A 21077-nucleotide genomic window follows, 5' to 3' on the forward strand; every position below is an offset into this window, starting at 1 on the left:
AAGACTGATAAGGCAATTTGCTCTTTATGTTCCTTTAGTATGCACAGCAAACAGATGTGAATATGAAATAATGACTACTGGTTTCACACATAAATGTTGTCACAGTTACTTGGGTAATGTGGAATAAACATTTGCACTCAGCTGAACTGAAATGGGAGAGAGGTTCATGTTTTGCGTTTTTCACCAACAAAAAGTGACCCCCCCAATACCTGCTTATAGGCCTTATTCATGGCAGGATGAAGGAGAGAGGAAACGTTCAGGCAGTGCTGTTGTCATCATCCCAAAATCCAGTCCTGACTAGCTGCTAGTTCAGTGATGTTTTAAATTTTTGAGTATGTCTTGATCGAAAGCTAGGCTGGATTATACAGTGCAGATATAGTAGTTGGGAGCTTTTAGCTCAGGGGGACAGCACTTTTAAGACTGTAATGAATGATTTTTATAGATTGCCTGACATTCATTGGTAGTCATCAGAGGACACCTATTACTATCTGAGATATCAAAGGAAATGGTAGGTTGGGCTCACACAAAAGAGGCCAAGAAAGAGGAAATACAAGATGTCCACATGAAACCTGAACTCCAGCAGCACTTAGCCCTAACCACAATCTTATCCCCATGCAGCCTGGAGTCCAAGGAGGAGCATACCTCCTTGTGAAATTCTGAGGTGAGCTCCAGTTTCTTGGCCTATAAGCTGCCCTCATAACTCACCCTAATGCTAACTTACAATACAGGGAAGTTCTCATTGGTATCAGGAAATACATCATAGCTCACTCAGTACCATTTTTAAAATTCTGGAGTTGGAGGGTTAAGAACGAGAAAACAGCTTGCCACTTTAAGCTGCAATTAAAACGGCCTGATGACATGCCTATTGCTGTGGAATGGCCCGGTGGGAACCATGTTAGAAATTGGCTTTCAGAAATAATTTTAGAGGTTTCAAGTTTTATTTTCTGTTTTCCCTGGCAATCTAGAGTTTATGTAGTAAGCAAGAGTAATAGGTTGCTGTAATGAAAAATGTACTTGAAAGCTTCAGTGAGATTTTAAGCTTCACTTTGTTGTCATGTTGCCACAGCTGGTCCTACACTTACAGACCCATCATCTGGAATATTTATATTGCCAGCTGTCACACTGAAAGCCTAACACAGTACAACATACTTAAGTATTTACTGAGAGATTTTAAATGCTTATTTTAAAAAAGAAAGAAATAGGAAAGTTGGATGTGGTCATAATACCATTACTATTTATTCATCTCATAAAGTTCATTCTGTCATCTTGTCTTTGAGGCAAACTCCATAGTAATACAGTGGACCCTTGACTTACAGATGGCTTGACTTACAGACTTTTTGAGTTACAGACTTCTCTGGCCGCAAAATTTAGGTTTGACTTGCAGCCTGAGAATTGACTTACAGACCAGAAAAAAACCAAAATGGAACAAAAACGGCCTGTTACGGGATTAATCGGTTTTCAATGCACTGTAGGTCAATGGAGACTTGACCTACAGACTTTTTGACTTGAGAACCGCCTTCCAATACGGATTAAGTTCTCAAGTCAAGACCCCACTGTATGGATTAGCAGTACTACTGATTAGCAGTAGATTCAGGATAAACCAAAGAGGTATCATTTCCCGTCAAGCTTCATATATGCTGTGAGGTCCCCTGCCATGAGGTCAGTCATTTCAGATAGATTAAGAGAATAGAGAAATTCATGGAGAGCGGTTCTATTGATGGCAGTGATTCGTGAGTATATGGAACCTGAGGCTAGCACTGTGAAGGTGGCATTGTCTTCAGACTCTGCTCCTTTATGATATTCTTACCAGAGCTTAGAAGAAAATATTATTTTGGGTTGTAATTGGACTACAGTAGCCATATTGGCTTGGGGATTCTTGGAGTGGCATCCCAAAAATTACCTTTTGCAGGTTCCAGTCATTGTAGCAAGCTTCTCTTATTAAATCATCCCTTTTCCTGTTTTCCTACCGCCTTCAGTTTTTCCTAGCACTATTGTCTTTCCTAGTGAGTCTAGTCTTCTCACAGTATATCCACAGCATCAAATTTAGCATATTATATATTGCTGCATGAAAAGTATTTGTTTTAAACATTTTCATACTGTCTATATAGGGAGGTTTAAAATATTTTTTATTTAACATCTAAATGTGCTAAATATAGTGCTTTAGCAAGGATCATTTTGAAATGGATTAACAATCCAGAAACATTTATTTTAATTCTGATCAGCTGAGATTGCAAGAATATTCTATCCTTTTATAAATTAGTTCATTATCTCCCTCCCACCCCGTCTCCCTCCATCATTCTAGCACTAAACATTTGGCTGTTTTGTAACATATGGTAGTCTCTAAAGAAATATCAGTATTAAGAATTTGCCTTGGGATAGATGTCTGTTATTCTAACATGAGCTTCCAATGAAATCAAATAGTTATGCAGCGAACAGTGTAAATTATATGCAAACATACAATGTAATAATAAACAGGAAACAGCAGCATCTGTGTCTATGACTAGGTTCTCAGGGGAGTGTCTGCATTCAGCTGTGTGAGCAGCTGTGTGTGTATATATGGCTTTGTAACCATCTCAGACAGTTCCCTGCAAGAGGCTGACTTCTGTGCATGGCGGCGTTTCTGCTTGGATTGATTTTATTTCCGCTGAGAGCAGATTGTGATAAATTCCACAGCAACTCTGTATGTGGCTTGCATCCTCCGTGTGTTTTCTCCTTGCAAGGTTGGCGTCATGCCCACAAGGGAGGCTCATTTTCAGTCCCATTAGCCTGAGTTGTCTCCTTCATGGATTGCTGCCTTGTCGTGGTGAAGGGGCTTGAGTAACTCAGAGAAGCTATGGGCTATGCCGTGCAGGGACACCCAAGACGGACAGGACATAGTGGAGAGTTCCGACTAAACGCAATCCACCTGGAGTAGAAAATGGTAAGCCACTCCAGTATCTTTGCCAAGAACGCCCCATGATCAGAAACAAAAGGCTAAAAGATATGACACTGGAAGATGGGCCCCTCAGGTCGGAAGGCGTCCAACATGCTACTGAGGAAGAGTGGAGGACAAGTACAAGTAGCTCCAGAGCTAATGAAGTGGTTGGGCCAAAGCCGAAAGGACGCTCAGCTGTGGACGTGCCTGGAAGTGAAAGGAAAGTCCAATGCTGTAAAGAAAAATACTGCATAGGAACCTGGAATATAAGATCTATGAAGCTTGGGAAGCTGGAGGTGGTCAAACAGGAGATGGCAAGAATAAACATCGACATCCTGGGCATCAGTGAACTAAAATGGACAGGAATGGGCGAATTCAGCTCAGATGATTATCATATCTACTACTGTGGGCAAGAATCCCGTAGAAGGAATGGAGTAGCCTTCATAGTCAACAAAAGAGTGGGAAAAGCTGTAATGGGATACAATCTCAAAAAGGATAGAATGATGTCAATACGAATCCAAGGCAGACCATTCAACATCACAATAATCCAAGTTTATGCACCAACCAGCATTGCTGAGGAGACTGAAACTGAACAATTCTATGAAGATTTACAACACCTTCTAGAACTGACACCAAAGAAAGATGTTCTTCTCATTCTAGGGGACTGGAATGCTAAAGTAGGGAGCCAAGAGATAAAAGGAACAACAGGGAAGTTTGGCCTTGGAGTTCAGAACGAAGCAGGACAAAGGCTAATTGAGTTTTGTCAAGAGAATAAGCTGGTCATCACAAACACGCTTTTCCAACAACACAAGAGGCGACTCTATACATGGAAATCACCAGATGAGCAATATCGAAATCAGATTGATTATATTCTCTGCAGCCAAAGATGGAGAAGCTTTATACAGTCAGCAAAAACAAGACCTGGAGCTGACTGCGGCTCTGATCATCAGCTTCTCATAGCAAAATTCAAGCTTAGACTGAAGAGAGTAGGAAAAACCACTGGGCCACTCAGGTATAATCTAAACCAAATCCCTTATGAATCCACAGTGGAAGTAAAGAACAGATTTAAGGAACTCGATTTGGTGGACAGAGTGCCTGAAGAACTTTGGATAGAGGCTCGTAACATTGTCCAGGAGGCAGCAACGAAAACCATCCCAAAGAAAAGGAAATGCAAGAAAGCAAAGTGGCTGTCCAACGAGGCCTTAGAAATAGCAGAGAGGAGAAGGGAAGCAAAATGCAAGGGAGATAGGGAAAGTTACAGAAACTTGAATGCAGACTTCCAAAGAATAGCAAGGAGAGACAAGAGGGCCTTCTTAAATGAACAATGCAAAGAAATAGAGGAAGATAACAGAAAAGGAAAGACCAGAGATCTGTTCAGGAAAATTGGAGATATTAGAGGAACATTTTGCGCAAAGATGAACATGATAAAAGACAAAAATGGGAGGGACCTAACAGAAGCAGAAGACGTCAAGAAGAGGTGGCAAGAATATACAGAGGAATTATATCAGAAAGATTTGGATATCCCGGACAACCCAGGCAATGTAGTTGCTGACTTTGAGCCAGACATCCTGGAGAGCGAAGTCAAGTGGGCCTTAGAAAGCCTGGCTAACAACAAGGCCAGTGGAGGTGATGGCATTCCAGTTGAACTATTTAAAATCTTGAAAGATGATGCTGTTAAGGTGCTACATTCAATATGCCAGCAAGTTTGGAAAACTCAACAGTGGCCAGAGGATTGGAAAAGATCAGTCTACATCCCAATCCCAAAGAAAGGCAGTGCCAAAGAATGCTCCAACTACCGTACAATTGCACTCATTTCGCACGCTAGCAAGGTTATGCTCAAAATCCTGCAAGGTAGGCTTCAGCAGTATGTGGACCGAGAACTCCCAGAAGTACAAGCTGGATTCCGAAGAGGCAGAGGAACTCGAGACCAAATTGCTAACTTGCGCTGGATTATGGAGAATGCCAGAGAGTTCCAGAAAAATATCTACTTCTGCTTCATTGACTATGCGAAAGCCTTTGACTGTGTGGACCACAGCAAACTATGGCAAGTTCTTAAAGAAATGGGAGTGCCTGACCACCTTATCTGTCTCCTGAGAAACCTATATGTGGGACAGGAAGCAACAGTTAGAACTAGTCATGGAACAACTGAGTGGTTCAAAATTGGGAAAGGAGTACGACAAGGCTGTATATGGTCCCCCAGCTTATTTAACTTATATGCAGAATACATCATGCGGAAGGCTGGACTGGAAGAAACCCAAGCCAGAATTAAGATTGCCGGAAGAAATATCAACAACCTCCGATATGCAGATGATACCACTCTGATGGCAGAAAGTGAGGAGGAATTAAAGAACCTTGTAATGAGAGTCAAAGAGGGGAGTGCAAAAAACGGTCTGAAACTCAACATCAAAAAAACTAAGATTATGGCCACTGGTCCCATCACCTCCTGGGAAATAGAAGGGGAAGATATGGAGGCAGTGTCAAATTTTATCTTCCTGGGCTCCATGATCACTGCAGATGGAGACAGCAGCCCTGAAATTAAAAGACGCCTTCTTCTTGGGAGGAAAGCGATGACAAATATTGACAGCATCTTGAAAAGCAGAGACATCACCTTGCCAACAAAAGTCCGAATAGTCAAAGCTATGGTTTTTCCTGTCGTGATGTATGGAAGTGAGAGCTGGACCATAAAGAAAGCAGACTGCCGAAGAATTGATGCCTTTGAATTGTGGTGCTGGAGGAGGCTCTTGAGAATCCCCTGGACTGCAAGGAAAACAAACCTATCAGTTCTAAAGGAAATCAACCCTGAGTGCTCACTGGAAGGACAGATCCTGAAGCTGAGGCTCCAGTACTTTGGCCATCTCATGAGAATAGAAAACTCCTTGGAAAAGACTTTGATGTTGGGAAAGTGTGATGGCAAGAGGAGAAGGGGATGACAGAGGATGAGATGGCTGGACAGTGTCTGCGAAGCAACCAACATGAACCTGACACAACTCCGGGAGGCAGTGAAAGGCAGGAGGGCCTGGCGTGCTCTGGTCCATGAGGTCACGAAGAGTCGGACACGACTAAACGACTAAACACACACACAGCCTGAGTTGTACACTCATGCGTTTTGTTCTTCCATTTGAATGAAGATGAGCAGCAATTTTATCTTCCTTCCCTTTGGGATAGAACTGGGAAGATGTCCAGCTTGTAGGTTTTGGGGACAACAGTTCCCAGAATCTCTTACCCATTGGCCATGTGAGCCGGTGCATATGGGAGCTTAAGTGCAAAGTGTTTTAAGAGCCCAAGAATTCCTACCAGTCCTTCAGTACATCAGAATGAAAAGGCCTTCTTATATGGCTAGTAATGCCCACGTTTAGGTTGCAGACACCTTGAAACTGGAGGAGGACAGGAAGGGCTTGATCGTACTGATTTGCCAAAGGGAGTGGGATGATATTTTAGCGTCACTTGCGTTGCTAATCTCTTTTCCTAGCCAAAGCTAGCACCAGGCTTGAAGAGGTGGAATGCCTTGGGACACGGATTTGCATGCACTTTTCACATGTGCATTTTAATAAACAGACGCAACTTTAAAAATAATTAATTTAAACAGAAATGCAGTGCTTATCTCTCCCCAGAATGGGAAAGACTATGACCGGGTTCCTTTTGTGATTGCTTAGTGTGCTGCGTAGCTGCTAACTGTTGATGGGCAACTTTAAGGTCCTTGTTCTCCCTTTTCATAGAATCATATAATCATAGCATAGTGGATTTGGAAGGGGCCTATAAAGCCAGTGAGTCCAACCCCTCGTTCAATGCAGGAATGCAAATCAAGCAAGATCTGACAGGTCAGATGGCTGTCCTAGTTTCTTTCGAATGGCTTCAGTACTGGAGTGCTCACTGTCTCCTGAGGTAATTGGTTTCATCGACATACTGCTCTAACAGTCACCAAGTTTTTTCTTGGTTCCATCAACATACTGCTCTGACAGTTACAACATTTTTTCTTGCTTCCATCGACATACTGCTCTAACAGTTACAAAGGTTTTTTTGATATTCAGCCTAAATCTGGCTTCCTGTAACTTCCTATATGTGTCCTTTTTATTTTCTGATCCTCTCTGAGCTTTTTGTGAATCCACATGTTTTGTGTGTGTCTTCTACCTTTTTTTTTTCTTGTTGGAATTATTTGTAATTGTGTCTTCAGAATTTCCTTTTTAAGAAACTCCCCGTTGAACTTCTTTTCTTGTTAAGGATGTTACTTATCATTGTTCTGAGTTAATTAAAATTGGCTTTTTAAAAATCCAGCATATATGCGTGGCTACACTCTGCTTTTGTTTCACTTGAAATCAAGAACTCGGATACAACATGGTCACTTTCCCCAAGAGTTCCTTTAGAATAAACTTGAATGGAACAATTTGGTAAACAGAAAACTATTCATTTTAAAACAGGAAGCACAGGGACAATATTCAAGGTAAAAAGTTGTTGGGTGCTTTGACTTTTCTCTGCTTGGCTGCCCTAGAACCAGTGGACCTGGCCTTAAGTGGTTGCAGTGACCAGATAGGCAGGGTATTAAATGAATGAATGAATGAATGAATGAATGAATGAATGAATGAATGAATAAATAAATAAATAAATAAATAAATAAATAAATAAATAAATAAATAAATAAATAACCAGTCTCAGGGAGCCAACGGAATAATAATAGAGGTTTGTTCTTTTGAGGGGCCTACTTTGCCTTGTATGTTTTCATATAACTTGCACTGTTTATTGCCTAAGTGACAATGTGCACAACAGCCTTTAAGGAGCAAGTATAAGGTACATATTTTTGTAATTTTGTAAATTCTGCCTTGATGTTTCCTAGTCTTAAACATAAAATGATGGTTTCGTCATCGCTTAGTCGTGTCCGACTCTTCGTGACCCCATGGACCAGAGCACACCAGGCCCTCCTATCTTCCACTGCCTCCCGGAGTTGGGTCAGATTCATGTTGGTTGCTTTGGTGACACTGTCCAACCATCTCATCCTCTGTCGTCCCCTTCTCCTCTTGCCTTCACACTTTCCCAACATCAGGGTCTTTTCCAGGGAGTCTTCTCTTCTCATGAGATGGCCGAAGTATTGGAACCTCAGCTTCAGGATCTGTCCTTCCAGTGAACACTCAGGGTTGATTTACTTTAGAATTGATAGGTTTGTTCTCCTTGCAGTCCAGGGGACTCTGAAGAGCCTCCTCCAGCACCACAATTCAAAAGCATCCATTCTTCGGTGGTCAGCTTTCTTTATGGTCCAGCTCTCACTTCCATACATCACTACAGGAAAAACCATAGCTCTGACTGTTCGGGCTTTTGTTGGCAAGGTGATATCTCTGCTTTTTAAGATGCTGTCAAGGTTTGTCATCGCTTTCCTCCCAAGAAGCAGGCATCTTATGGAGCCCAAGAAAGTAAAATCTGTCACTGCCTCCATATCTTCCTCTTCTATTTGCCAAGATGTGATGGGGCCAGTGGCCATGATCTTAGTTTTTTTGATGTTGAGTTTCAGACCGTTTTTTGCACTCTCCTCTTTCACCCTCATTACAAGGTTCTTTAGTTCCTCCTCACTTTCTGTCAGAGTGGTATCATCTGCATATCGGAGGTTGTTGATATTTTTTCCGGCAATCTTAATTCCGGTTTGGGATTCCTCCAGTCCAGCCTTCCGCATGATGTATTGTGCATATAAATTAAATAAGCCGGGGGACAATATACAGCCTTGTCGTACTCCTTTCCCAATTTTTAACCAATCAGTTGTTCCATATCCAGTTCTAACTGTTACTTCCTGTCCCACATATAGGTTTCTCAGGAGATGGATAAGGTGGTCAGGCACGCCCATTTCTTTAAGGACTTGCCATAGTTTGCTGTGGTCCACACAGTCAAAGGCTTTTGCATAATCAATGAAGCAGAAGTAGATGTTTTTCTGGAAGTCTCCGGCTTTCTATTGTACTAAACTACACTACAAGAAGACACACTGTAAGGACAGGCATTTTTGTTGTTAGAGTGTGTTCTGTGTCTTGAAGTGTAGTTTCCAAGATTCAGTTGGCTTGTATGTATTTATTCTTTTAAAATATATATATCTACTTCCCTTGTAAAGCACAAAAGCCTCCTAACAAGAATGTGTTTGAAGAACTAATAAAAGATTTAAAAACTCTATCTTTTAGTTTAGAAGAGAGACTATTGAGAGCAATGGGTAGAAAATATATTTTAATAGGATCACAATTTTAATAAGGTTAAGATGAGTGTTGTCCTCTGAAGATACCGGCCACAGAGACTGGTGAAACGTTAGGAAGAACAGCCTTCAGAACACGGCCAAAGAGCCCGAGAAAACCCACAACAACCAAGGTTAAGACACTTTGATTTTTAAGAGTCACCTCATGGAGGTAGGAAATACCAGAGAAGAAAAATGTGTAATAAAAGCAAGGTTTTGAAATTTACTGTTTATTTTCATACCCAAACCTTTGTTGAAGGAATTTAGAGGGTGGACATAAAATTTTCCTCATTTCATTCTTAACCAAAATCCTGTGAGATAGAATAAACTGAAAGGAAAAGGCAGATATATTGAACCCCCTTCCCTCCATCTGGAACTCTGTTATTTTCAGTTTGCTGCAAAAGTAATCATGGTTATGTAGCAGTGATTGCCATAGATTCATATAAAATGTAGTTACCCTTTATATGTTGTTGCAATTCTGTAGAATTTTTCTGTCCATCGTGTGATTTGGGGGAACCAGCTGCGTAGAATCATGCTGTTGAAAACCTTCGTGTACTTTGGAGGCCAGTTCAAGTTCTTTGGCATATCTATTCCAAAAGCAACTTGAGCTTTAGTATTCTTTAAATTAATCTCATGTCAGCTTTGTAAGTACTTTGGTGATACAAGTGTTTCGAACTGGAGATTAGAGATCAAGCTAGAAATCTAATTGGATGTATTTAACAATGCATTCCACAGAAGGCACCGGTGGTTTCTTTTAAGTGCATATCTTTGGATTCAAAATGTCAGGCTACTACTCATTTGTGATAGTTAGCTGATGCTTGATTCTACCCAATGCTTGTTTCCCTGTTCTTCATCCAGTGTAACAAAAGTATTTCTGGCTGTGAGTTGGCGTGTGTCTGTGTCTGTATATACTTGACCAATATTTCTGTTTTTTTGTTTGTTTGTTTGTTTAGGTATGTGTCTTGTGCATTGGGATGCCCTTATGAAGGAAATATTTCACCAGCTAAAGTTGCAGAAGTAAGACTATGTTTAAAATAAAAACCTAAACTCAAGAAATGTCTGCTTTTTAAATTTCTCTTTTTCTCCATATTTTCCCCAAGTCCTTGGATGTTACATGGATAGCCATTGTAGTACAGGATTCATTTCCCTCTGAAAAGAAACCACTGGAAACTCAAGAGTATGTTTGTGGTATTTGCTCATTTATTTTAAAAAAACACACCTTGATCATCATGTAACAGGCAAATGCCTTCAGCAGTCAGTTGTAATCTGTGAAGAAGCATCAGTTGTTCATATCAGAACAAAACATACAGTCTCTTTCTTCTTGAACTCTAGATGCATATACTGTCCTTCAGGGTAAATTCATATGTTTATTATCTGAAGTTAACATCAAATGATCATTTAAATATGTAAATCACAATCAAAGGGCAGAGATAATTACTCTGAGTTTTTCATCTCCCCTGGTACAAGTGTAGGCAGAACACGCTCCAGGGGTTTTTCACAACCCTGTGGACATTTTGTAAACCATCCCTTCGATGTGTGAAGCAAGGAGGCAGTTGAACAGAGGTGGTTAGTAATGAGGACAATAGATATTTCTTTTGGAAGAAAATAATAATAAGCAACTCCTTGCAACAAACCCGAAATCCAAGACCTGCACCTTCTCTGTTATTGCATTTATGGCATGAGGGATTGTTTCTATTCCTGCAATTTTATTTCTCAAAAGCCTTCCATCTCCTGGCTTGATCTGTTTACATAGTGTTTGTCCTAGTACCTTGTCCAGAGCAGATATATGGCTTGCTACTTATATTTATTAAGGATAGCAGCTTTATGAGTCAGTTGGTTTTCATGTAAAAACGTATGTGACTTCTCTTTCAATACATTGATGATGGCAGGTTTTCCTCTGTTGTTCCCAGATTTCCTATTGCAATAACATCTTGGAGTCTGGTCTCCAGAAGTCCTCAAGGAGACGCTTCCACTGAGCTTTTCCCCTTGGTCCCTTTCAACATTTCACTAGGAATGCAACTCTTTAAAAAAAATATCCCTTCATATTTTTTTTCATTATATGCCTTCCTCCATAGCAGTGTTTTGGAATTTTGTCCTAGTGGGCCTTAGAAAGTAATGAACAAACCCCTTCCACAGAGTCACAAAAATATTTATAATCTCTTCTCCTAGCCCACATGCTTGAAATTTAATTGGGTAAATAATAATCTCTCTCTCTTTTTAACAGACTACAAACAATACAACTTAACCTTTCTTCTGTCTTTTATCACCTGTTCTTTGGATTAAACACATAATAAGAAAATTCCAAGGCACGAGGGACAAGTAGCTTTGCACTCAGTTAACCTTTATTACACTCGTCCACAGTGGCTCCAGCAGCCAACAGCAAAAAAGGCCCATTGTTTTGTGCGTCAGTTCTGTGTTTTACTTCATTTGCAGCTATTTTGTGACTAGTCAGCACACTAGAACATATTGCAGTAGAACGACTGTACTTTCCAATAGGCTTAAAGCACAATAGGAAAACCAGGAAGAATATACATTGAATATACATGGAAAATTTTTCTTTGCTGCAAATTTTCCTTTTGGTACCTTTTTCGGTTATTTGGTACCTTCCATTTGCATTTGAGGAATAGCTGGAGGGAAAGACCATTATATAGCATTAGGTAATGCTTTTCTGTCCTTTCCCAACCTGGTGCCTTCTAGATCTATGGGGCTTCAGCTCCCATCATTTTCCAGCCATTATGGCTATTGGGAAATCTAGACCAGTAATATATGCACTTGCCTTCCATGGTGAATAGCTGTGTGCTTCTTGAAGAATTTGCCAAAACGGACTACTGTATTACATCCTGAAGGACATGTTTCAATTTTTATACCTATTGCTTTTCAGTTTTTAACCACTGCCCATAAAAAAGAGAATAGGTGATCTAACCCATATGCAAAGGAAAACCACTTTGACTTTAATGGAACTATGAAGCAGGTAAAGTCATGCCAGGGCAGGAGTCCATTTCACTATTAATTTATTTAGCCAAATGAAAACACCTGGCCCTACAACTTAGTGTTTAACCAGAAAACTTAGCCTGGAAACCTTAAAAACTGGGAAGGGACACAGTTCCCTTGCAAAGGAGTCAAGCCTTAAAAAAACACCCTCAGATGAGAAAGTTTAGATGTATTATAAATGATGCAAAGGATAAGGAATACAGAAGCTGCATCTGAATCAGTAAAGATAGATGAATGGATTTTTAGGGTTAGTTTTTCCTATTCCTCAGAATTTTTTTTCATCAGCACAGTTCTTCATCAACTACCCTTATGGAATTTTAAATATATGGGCAGAAATCCTGCTGCTTAGTGTAAGAACAATTGTATCTTTCAGTTCGTTCCTACTTGTCTAAAATAAAAGAGTCCCCACTACAATTTTCAGGGGTGTTCATGCATGCTCGCAACAGGATTTCAGACATAAGTTTAGATTATTTCCTATTTTCACTATTTCATTTATTTCCTTTCAAGTTTTGCTTCTTGTACTTACATTTGATGCTGTCCTTTCCCTTTCTAACCAGGTCTCAAAGAGGCTATACAGTATGGGATGCTACGAAGTCTCTCTGGGAGACACCATCGGTGTAGGGACACCAGGAAGTATGAGAAGAATGCTGGAATCGGTTATGATGGAAATCCCAGTTTCTGCTGTTGCAGTGCATTGTCATGACACTTACGGCCAAGCTTTAGCCAATATCCTTACAGCGATGCAGGTAATTTTCCTCTGAAAAAGGTCTTAGGAACCTCAGTGTTGTTCATTGTCATGCTCATTAACATGAGGAAAGCAGAGAAAACAAATACTGTACTCCAGATGTATCCTAAGCTCTTCAGGTGTCTGAATCACTTGATGCATCTTTAACAAAACTCGAGTATTCCAGCTGTGCAGATGATGATGATGAATCTCCCAGCCAAGGTGGGTACTGGCATCTGCAGCTGTGTGCCACAAAGTAACTTTCACAAACTCTGCATTTTAGCTGGGGTAACAGCTTCTCAAGAACTGAGAGATGGTTTGTATTATTCCAGGAGCACATGTGATGCCTTTGATGTGGGTGTTTCAATGCTAGAGATATGCTGTCAATGGAAAGTCCATTGCCCTGTGGCACGACATAGGCTGTGTGTGGTCTCAGTTCAAGTTCTAGTTATTTCCATTGAAAGAGATTAGGAGAAGGTGATGGGATGCTGTTTTGACTTTGATCCTGGGCAGGCACTACCAATCGCAATAGGACATACTATGATGTCCCAACAGTGAGACTCCATGGAAGGCAACTTCACATGTTCATATGGAGCTACTTTACTGCCCTTTCTATACGATCAGCTTCTTTTCAAAGGTTACCTAGACAATTATGGGTTTAGCTGGGACTGTCTTGTGGACCATGACAGTGAGGTGCTCCCCCGCCATCACAATCAGTAGCTGCCTATGAGTGTAACTACACTGAAATATCTGCTGTGCTGTAGTGTGTTAGGTTGTGTACCAGCCAGCATGCAGAAAATTTCCTTTTCTGGACTGCAACCCTCAGAATCTTCCAACCAGCATAACTATCGGTTGTAGTCCAAATACCTACCTACCTACCTACCTACCTACCTACCTACCTACCTACCTACCTACCTACCTACCTACCTACCTACCTACCTACCTACCTACCTACCTACCTACCTACCTACGTATTCAAGCTCTGGTACTTGTCCATATATAAACTGAGGATGCTACATGGTCTGTATACCTGTGTTTCCTGCAAGGCGCACAGTTCTGGCATCAGATCAGTTTGATGGATGACAAGTGAACCAGTAGGCACATGTTCTTCTTTCACAGTGGATCTGGAATAGCATTCTGCAACACATGGTTGTGAACCAGAACCAGTTCTTCTGGATATAAGTTCAGTATAAACCCTAAATACTTCCAGTCTTGCCTTTCCACCAAGTGGTGTGCAAGACTAAGAATGTAAGAAGTGTGCCACGAAGCAGACACTCGTTAAGGTCCAGAATGAGCCCCTTGATTGGTGGCCGTAACTGAGATGAGAGAGGGGAAGCTGCTCAGCTGGGATCTCACTTGTTCTTCAAGTTAGCAGCAGCTCAGGAGAGCTTGGCTCTCGCTGTTGTGCAGGTCATCAATAGGCAACCATAAAGACTGCGAGGGGACCGGCGTGTAGAGTTTTGGGTGCATCGGTTGCCCTCCACTGCACTGCCGCTCTGGATCAGAACAGAAGTGCAGGCAAGGCATTGCTATCTCTGTGTGTCTGATGACTGTCTCTAAAACCAAAAATAAACCCATAAGCTTTTGTGAAGAGCAATTGAGAAATGACTTTCCATGTAACAAATGTACTAATTCACTTCCTGTTGTATACACTGCAGACCTATGGTCTAAATCCAGGTGTTGTAAAACCCATGGATTCAGTTGATCTCATCTTGTTGAGTGTCATTGGGATTTAGCCCCATGCCAAAAACAAGCCACATTCCACTGTTGCATTCAGCAGCTGGGGAGAAGAAGAGTAGTAGGCAGAATGTGGACTGCAACTCCCAGCATCCTTTACCATTGGGAAATGCAGTCCAACAACATTTGGAAGGGCCATGGGTTGCCTACCCCTGCCCATTGTATATATCTGGATTGGAATGAATTAAACATCTTACCAGTTTTAAGGTCATTCTGATTTAGTTTAGCAAGAGCGTCGTGGTGCTGTGGTTAAACTGCAGTATGACAGTCAGGTCTCTGCTCACCACCTGAGTTTGGTTCCAGTGGGCTCAGTTATCCAGCTACAGATGGACACAGCCTTCCATGTCAGTGAACTGAGTACCCAGCTGGCGGGGGGGGGGAGCATTGCCTAACCTGCATAATTAAACTGTAAACCTCCCAAAGAGTGCTTTAAGCCCTATGGGGGTGGTACATAAGCACCACACTTTCATTGGTTTGCTTCCAGCAGCTGCCATTCATAGCTGGACTGTTTCTCAACGTAGAGGATTAACTGAGCCTCCTTGGCTGGCAGTAACTGATAGCCTTCTCCTCCTCTATAAATGTCCCTACTCTAGTGTCTTTTTAGAGGTCCAGCTTGGTGCAGTGGATAGAATGTTGGACCAGATTCAGGTGACTTGGGTTCAAATCCAGCTTGGCCCTGGAAGATTACTGGGAGTGCCAATGAAAAACCACTCCTTGATTATCTCACATACCACAAAAACCCTTTTAGGGTTGCTGTCAGTTGGAGGTCATGTGATGTCACTTGACAGCAATTTCTTTAAAAGCCCTCTAATCTCGTTGCCATTACTACATCTGTCAATTAATTATGGTCTATGTGAAAAGTCCTACTATTTTTTTAAAGGACCTACTCCCTAGTCATTATATTTAGGGCCGGAGCCCAAATTGCATGTGAAGGAAGAATTTCAGCCAGTGCTCTTTCCTCCTATCAGACATCGGATATGCTGCCGAACCTGACACATGTTTTCCCAGTGGTAAATCCCATTGGAGCTTATACCAAAATAAATGCCAGCAACATTCTTGTGATATTTCACTTGCTGTATTACTAAACCAGACAGTGGATGCCCTACTAATAGCTCCATGTTTTGTTATTTTGTTTCATTTTTTTTCTCTTAACACTAGATAGTTTTTTAAATCTCAGAAAAGTATAGGTTACTATTAATGCAAATCTAGGACCCTGTGCATTTTCAGTCAGAGTGAATGGCTCTTTCTCTCTCTCCTTCCTGGCAGTTTACTACTGATTAGTCTAATTCCTCTGAGGGTTTTGTGAAGTAGTGAGGGTGGGGGACACATGTGCCATTAGCTAAGGATCAAGTTGATGGTGATAATTTATACAGCTTTTTGGATCACTTGCTTTCCTTCCTTCCTTCCTTCCTTCCTTCCTTCCTTCCTTCCTTCCTTCCTTCCTTCCTTCCTTCCTTCCTTCCTTCCTTGTCAGAAATGCTACAGTAAAATTAATAAATATACCAGATAATTTTCACGCAGTAATGGGCAAACTGAAGGCAGCTAATATCAAATCTAGGGTACCTTGAAACAAGTGTGAAATTTCATGTCCTTCCCTGCACTCACAGAGGACTGTGTCAGTAAAAAATCCCCATTTTCTTATTTCTCAATATGATCAGGGACTAGATTTTCCTAGATCTATTTTAAGAGGCTGGTAGTTCTATATTTCCACATTCTCTGCTTTTTCTTTCAATTTGACAGATATTCTGAAAAAACCCCACCTTTTTTCATTTTAATCTGGGATGGTGGGATTGTAGCTAAAATGCTGATACACATTTAACGTAGATGTTTCAGCTGCTATTATTAGATTGTCCTTTTGAGTCCTTCAATGACTTTATTATCCTTGGAAGTTAACAAAAATCAGTGATTTTACAAAATCTGTTGGTTTCATTACATTATAATCCTTGGTTAGATTATAAAACTTTTTTGCAGTAAAACTTGATGATGATCAGCATCATAGATGACCAAGAGGTCAACAAAGGCTACACCTGTGATCATCTTAGGTTCAAAGATGTCCTCAGTACAATTCTTCTCAGCCTGTTGTGGAATGAGGAGTGGGTCCACTGTTTCCATTAGACACTTAAGAATTATTATTTTCAGGACTTTATAAAGATGACAAAGTAGTGAGATCAGACTGAGGTTTTGGAGATTTGTAGGTTCTTTGTCAAGTTTCAAATTAGCAACCAAAGAATTCTGGACTTTTTGGAATCCTTGCTGTACATTTTCTTTTCCAGTCTCTGGCTTGAAATTAAATTGCAATAAATTCTGTATGAATTTGTCCCACCTTTTCCCGACATTTCAGCAAGCTGATTTGTGATCAGCTTGGGGGCAAAGAAAAGCCCACAATCACCCCTAAAGCCCCTATAGCCCAGCACTATAAACCAAACAAATGCTCACTTAAAAAATATTCAAAATGTCCTGTTGGGCTCTCTAGGGCTTGTGGGGGTGCAGTTTTGCCACATTTCCTCTCCCCCACTGCTTTAGGCTGTGGAAAAAATAAAACTGAAGCCACTTCTGATTTTGAAAAATGACCTCTCCTAGGCTTAGTATCCTCTCGTAGACTTCCCTCAGAGGTAGGGAGGGAAAATACTCTGCAAATTTCTCATTTACATCCATTTAAGTTGTCTTGGCACAGTGGCTGAAACCCTGTTCATAATGTAAGCCGTAGTTTGGCCTGTTCCTCCCTAGTTAAAACACACGCACACCCTTTCCACAATTCTCAAGGCCAGCTGGGCATGCTAGCTTGATAGCTGCACGTGAGCCATCTGAGAATCACAACAAGGATTTCTTGTTTCCTATGGAAGAATGGATGAAAAGTTATAACTTGTCTTAGGCTACAGGCAGGATTTCAGACAATTAAAATGCTTGATGAGGAATTTAAAATCTATCTGAAGTCCTCCAGAGAGCTCTCTTTTTTTTAAGATTCTTGTTATTTTCATAAAACGTCTTTAATGTTTCTTCCATCTGAGTTGTAAAACAACAACACCAAATGCAGAAGGAAATACCAATTGTTAAGAAGTATGTCAACGACCCAACTAGTACTTCAGTTTCTTCAATAAAGCAGCAAGAATCCTTATTTTGGGGGCTATTTGCACAATTTGCAACTTGGGCAAGCATGCACAAAAAAAGGAGGTCATTTTGTCCAAAAATGTACTTTTGAGCAAAAACATTATTTTTTGTCGGTAGGAAAACGCTGTCACAAGCCCCATGAAGTTCCTCACCATCTTCACTGAGGTGAGGTAAAGAATGTTGCAGCTCGTCGCTCTTCCCTGCAAGGACAAGGAAAGCAAGGAGTTGCATCTCCAAAACAACAAAACGCGCAATATCTAAAAACAAATGGCAGAATTGTTCCCTGAAGGCACAAGAGAGCAAAGGAGCTTTTTCAGTTAGAAAAATCTTCATTAAAAAAGTGCTTTTAAGGATGGAGTGGGGGACTTGGGAGTGGTTGCACCCCCCTCATTGTTTGCCATGTTGGTTCCCAGACTGCTGGAAGTTGCCAAACGCCTGGTACAGGAGGAAGGTATGATTCACCACAGTTTTCCCTTGTGAGGGTTGAAGAATAGGATGTGATTTGATTTTTGTTTTGCTAAGAAATAAACCCTGAGTATTTATCTCTGTTATGTGTTATTAACTCATTGTATTACCGTCACCAGGGCTGTCTGGATAACTCAGAGAGTTCGGTACTGGGCTATTGGGACTCCCAGTTCCCTAATATGGTTCCTGGAAGAACCACAGCATGGGTAGCCATGGGCAAGATGCATTTTTAGAGGCATTTTGACAGGAATTTTTCCCAGTGCCAGTCCCAGTCCCAGAGCACCAGCAGCAGAAGGGACTGGTAAACCTCTTCTGAGTGCTTGAAAGGGTTGCCACAAGTTGAAATTGACTTGACAGCAGGCAGTTGTTTTTATTCTTATCATTACTAGCATTACAGAAACATACAGGGAAATACTGCTGGATTCCCCACCAGCTGCTATTTCTTTGGGAAGATAAAAATACAATTTAAAAAATCCTTTACCAATTAGGATTGATAAGAAGAGAGTATAAAACTTGAAAAATCCCTGTTAAAATGCTTCTAAAATGCATTTAGAAGCAACTTTTGATGGTAACCAGAAAATTTTACTTGTCACACTAAGAAGTAATATTGTAATTATTTATTGTGTAAATTTTGAAATGTAACTAAGCTGGGACCAAGTTATAAAAAATTTACTAATTATAAGTAACTGTAACAAGCAGTGGTCTATTCCAGGCATGAGTGAGTCTGGATCAAGCCTACTGATCAAAGGGAAAACAGTTTCCTATATAATGTATAGGAATATATAATATACACACATAACATTCCAGCTGTTCAAGAGAAACCCAAACCTAGTAGGAAACAACAAGAATCCCTTCTATGCCTGAGCGATAGGCTACACAACGTATAATATTCTGTTTTTTTTTTATTTGTCTCTTTCGAGTGCTTTAGAAAAAAGAATTTCCGAATCTCTTTTGGAGAGTATATACTTTTCCTCACCCTCAGTTGGTGACTACTGATCTGTCACATTGAAAGTGTGCTCCATGATACCCTATATTAGACATACTTACTCTTAGGTAGCATTCTGAAGAATTACAGTTCCAAATGAAATAATGGTAACATGACTTTTCTCCTTACATTTTCTGGCTGACTACAGTGGTCATAATTTCAAGCTATCTAGGTTGGAAGTGCACATGCGCCATGTCTTGTTAAGTAAGAGAAACAGACATTAATCTGCATTGCGGTAAAGAACATTTAATGATAAAGTCTGTAGAATGCATTATCTGGTAAGTTATGGTAGCAAGCGTTTTTCCTGACAGAACAAATTTTCTTTTCATGGAGCTGAGCTACTCTCCTCCCAACCCACCCACTCTCAGGTCTCGCTCTCGTTCTCACTCTCCATATATGGGAGAGAGTGAGCAGTGTGAGAAACAGGGTGGTACAGGCCATCCTTATTTTAATGTCCTAGGTAATAAATTGGCTGCAGCAAATACTACATAGCTGAGCTTCTGCAATGTCATGGAATGATAATTCCAGTTCTTCTTCGTGGCCTCTGTGAATCACACTATGGGTAATCCACACATGCGTGGAATATTCTAGAATATTCTAGAGATTCTGCAGTAGCAAAAAGATACATTAGAACAGACTCCTCTCCCCCCCGTATATGTACCTTGGTGCCAAGGCTCTCCCTTCAGTTTCTTTCAACGACCGCGTTGAGAGCCTTGATTGTTGCTTCTGTGAGAAATCGGAAATTGAAAGAAAGGAAAGTTACTGAACTTTATTTATTATTATTATCCTTATTGTTTACAAAACAAGATACACTCTGGCCTTAGGGCCAAAGTGTCTCCCCCCCCCCCATCCTTTCCGTTGTTTTCTTTTCAAAACCAGTTCTCGGTTTATGGCTTTTTCAGGCCTGTTTAAAACCTGCATAGCTGAGGGGGCGGAAAAACTCACTCTCTGACAGCCATGCTTAATGTTTTTTCCCCCTTGGTGAGGCCCATCAAACTTTCTCGTGCCCTCATGCAAAAACTTTAAAAGCAGAGCTCTCCGCAGTTGCCTTTCTAGACTCAAGCTTCGGCTCTGGGAGCAGTCTCTAAAGCCATGGATGAAGCTGTTTCCAAAGTGACAAAACAGCACCTGTCAGCTACTCCATCTCGTTCCGATCATTGAGAACTTATTCTGCCCTCGACATCGACAGTCACATGAGTACACAAGGAAAAACATTCAATGTCAAAACCCTCAACATTGAAAATAGTCTCTAATAGAAAACTGTCCATGGACGCTCCCTCGGCACCAGAACCGGAACCTCCAAAGAAAGCTAAATCTTTGAAATTGAAACCTTCTGAAACCGTTTCTCTGACTCCACAACCAGCGGAGTTCGGGGACCTCATCTGCGTCATTTCTCTTTCAGATGATGAGGCACTTCCACCTCATCAACCTCACCATTGCAGTCTCCCAAACAGGAACAGCATGTTGATCAACTCACGGCTTCCCTTGATAGCCCGCAACAATCCTTGGGCTCTCCGAGTGAGTCATCACAAATTGCCTTGCCAGACATCCATGATGCTGAAACGCAACCAGAAACTGTGCCTTACTCTGCCCCAGTAGGCCTACCATCTTGACCTCTGGCACATCAACAAAGGCACCAAGCCTATATGAGCCTCTGCTTGCCTTCTTGCATGAAAAGAGATCACGTGCAACACCATCATTGGAATGCCGTTTGCCCTGATCAATGCTCAACAGAGAAGCCCGCCAAACACTTATCGGCCAATTGCTCTTCCTGGTCTGGCGGCGCTGCCCCTGCAGGTTATCTCTTCAGTGTTGAAGCAATCTTATTACCATGATCACCCAGGACTACCTGGTACATCTTATCTGCCGGCACCTAAGAGACCCAAGCAAGCCGATTAATATTCCTCGGCTCTGGGCACATTTGCAGCACTGGCAAGTTACTATTTTCCTGTCCATC

At 41.1% G+C, this 21077-nt stretch overlaps 1 protein-coding gene across 6 annotated transcripts in view; it reads left to right on the forward strand.

Annotated features, from left to right (window-relative positions):
• Window positions 1–21077, forward strand: part of HMGCLL1 (3-hydroxy-3-methylglutaryl-CoA lyase like 1) — a 90301-nt gene that overhangs the window by 39020 nt on the left and 30204 nt on the right. For 5 of the 6 annotated variants that reach the window (XM_020781799.3, XM_078386414.1, XM_073000374.2 and 2 more), the window contains exons 6-7: window positions 10064–10127; window positions 12659–12847. In XM_020781799.3, coding sequence (XP_020637458.3) covers window positions 10064–10127; window positions 12659–12847 — 253 coding nt within the window. Of the gene's footprint in view, window positions 1–10063; window positions 10128–12658; window positions 12848–17787; window positions 18219–21077 lie in introns of those variants that run through there. The other variant, XM_073000385.2, reaches the window with a different exon arrangement.

This window comes from Pogona vitticeps, chromosome 1 (assembly GCF_051106095.1).
Source record: "Pogona vitticeps strain Pit_001003342236 chromosome 1, PviZW2.1, whole genome shotgun sequence".
NCBI classification, from domain to species: domain Eukaryota; kingdom Metazoa; phylum Chordata; class Lepidosauria; order Squamata; family Agamidae; genus Pogona; species Pogona vitticeps.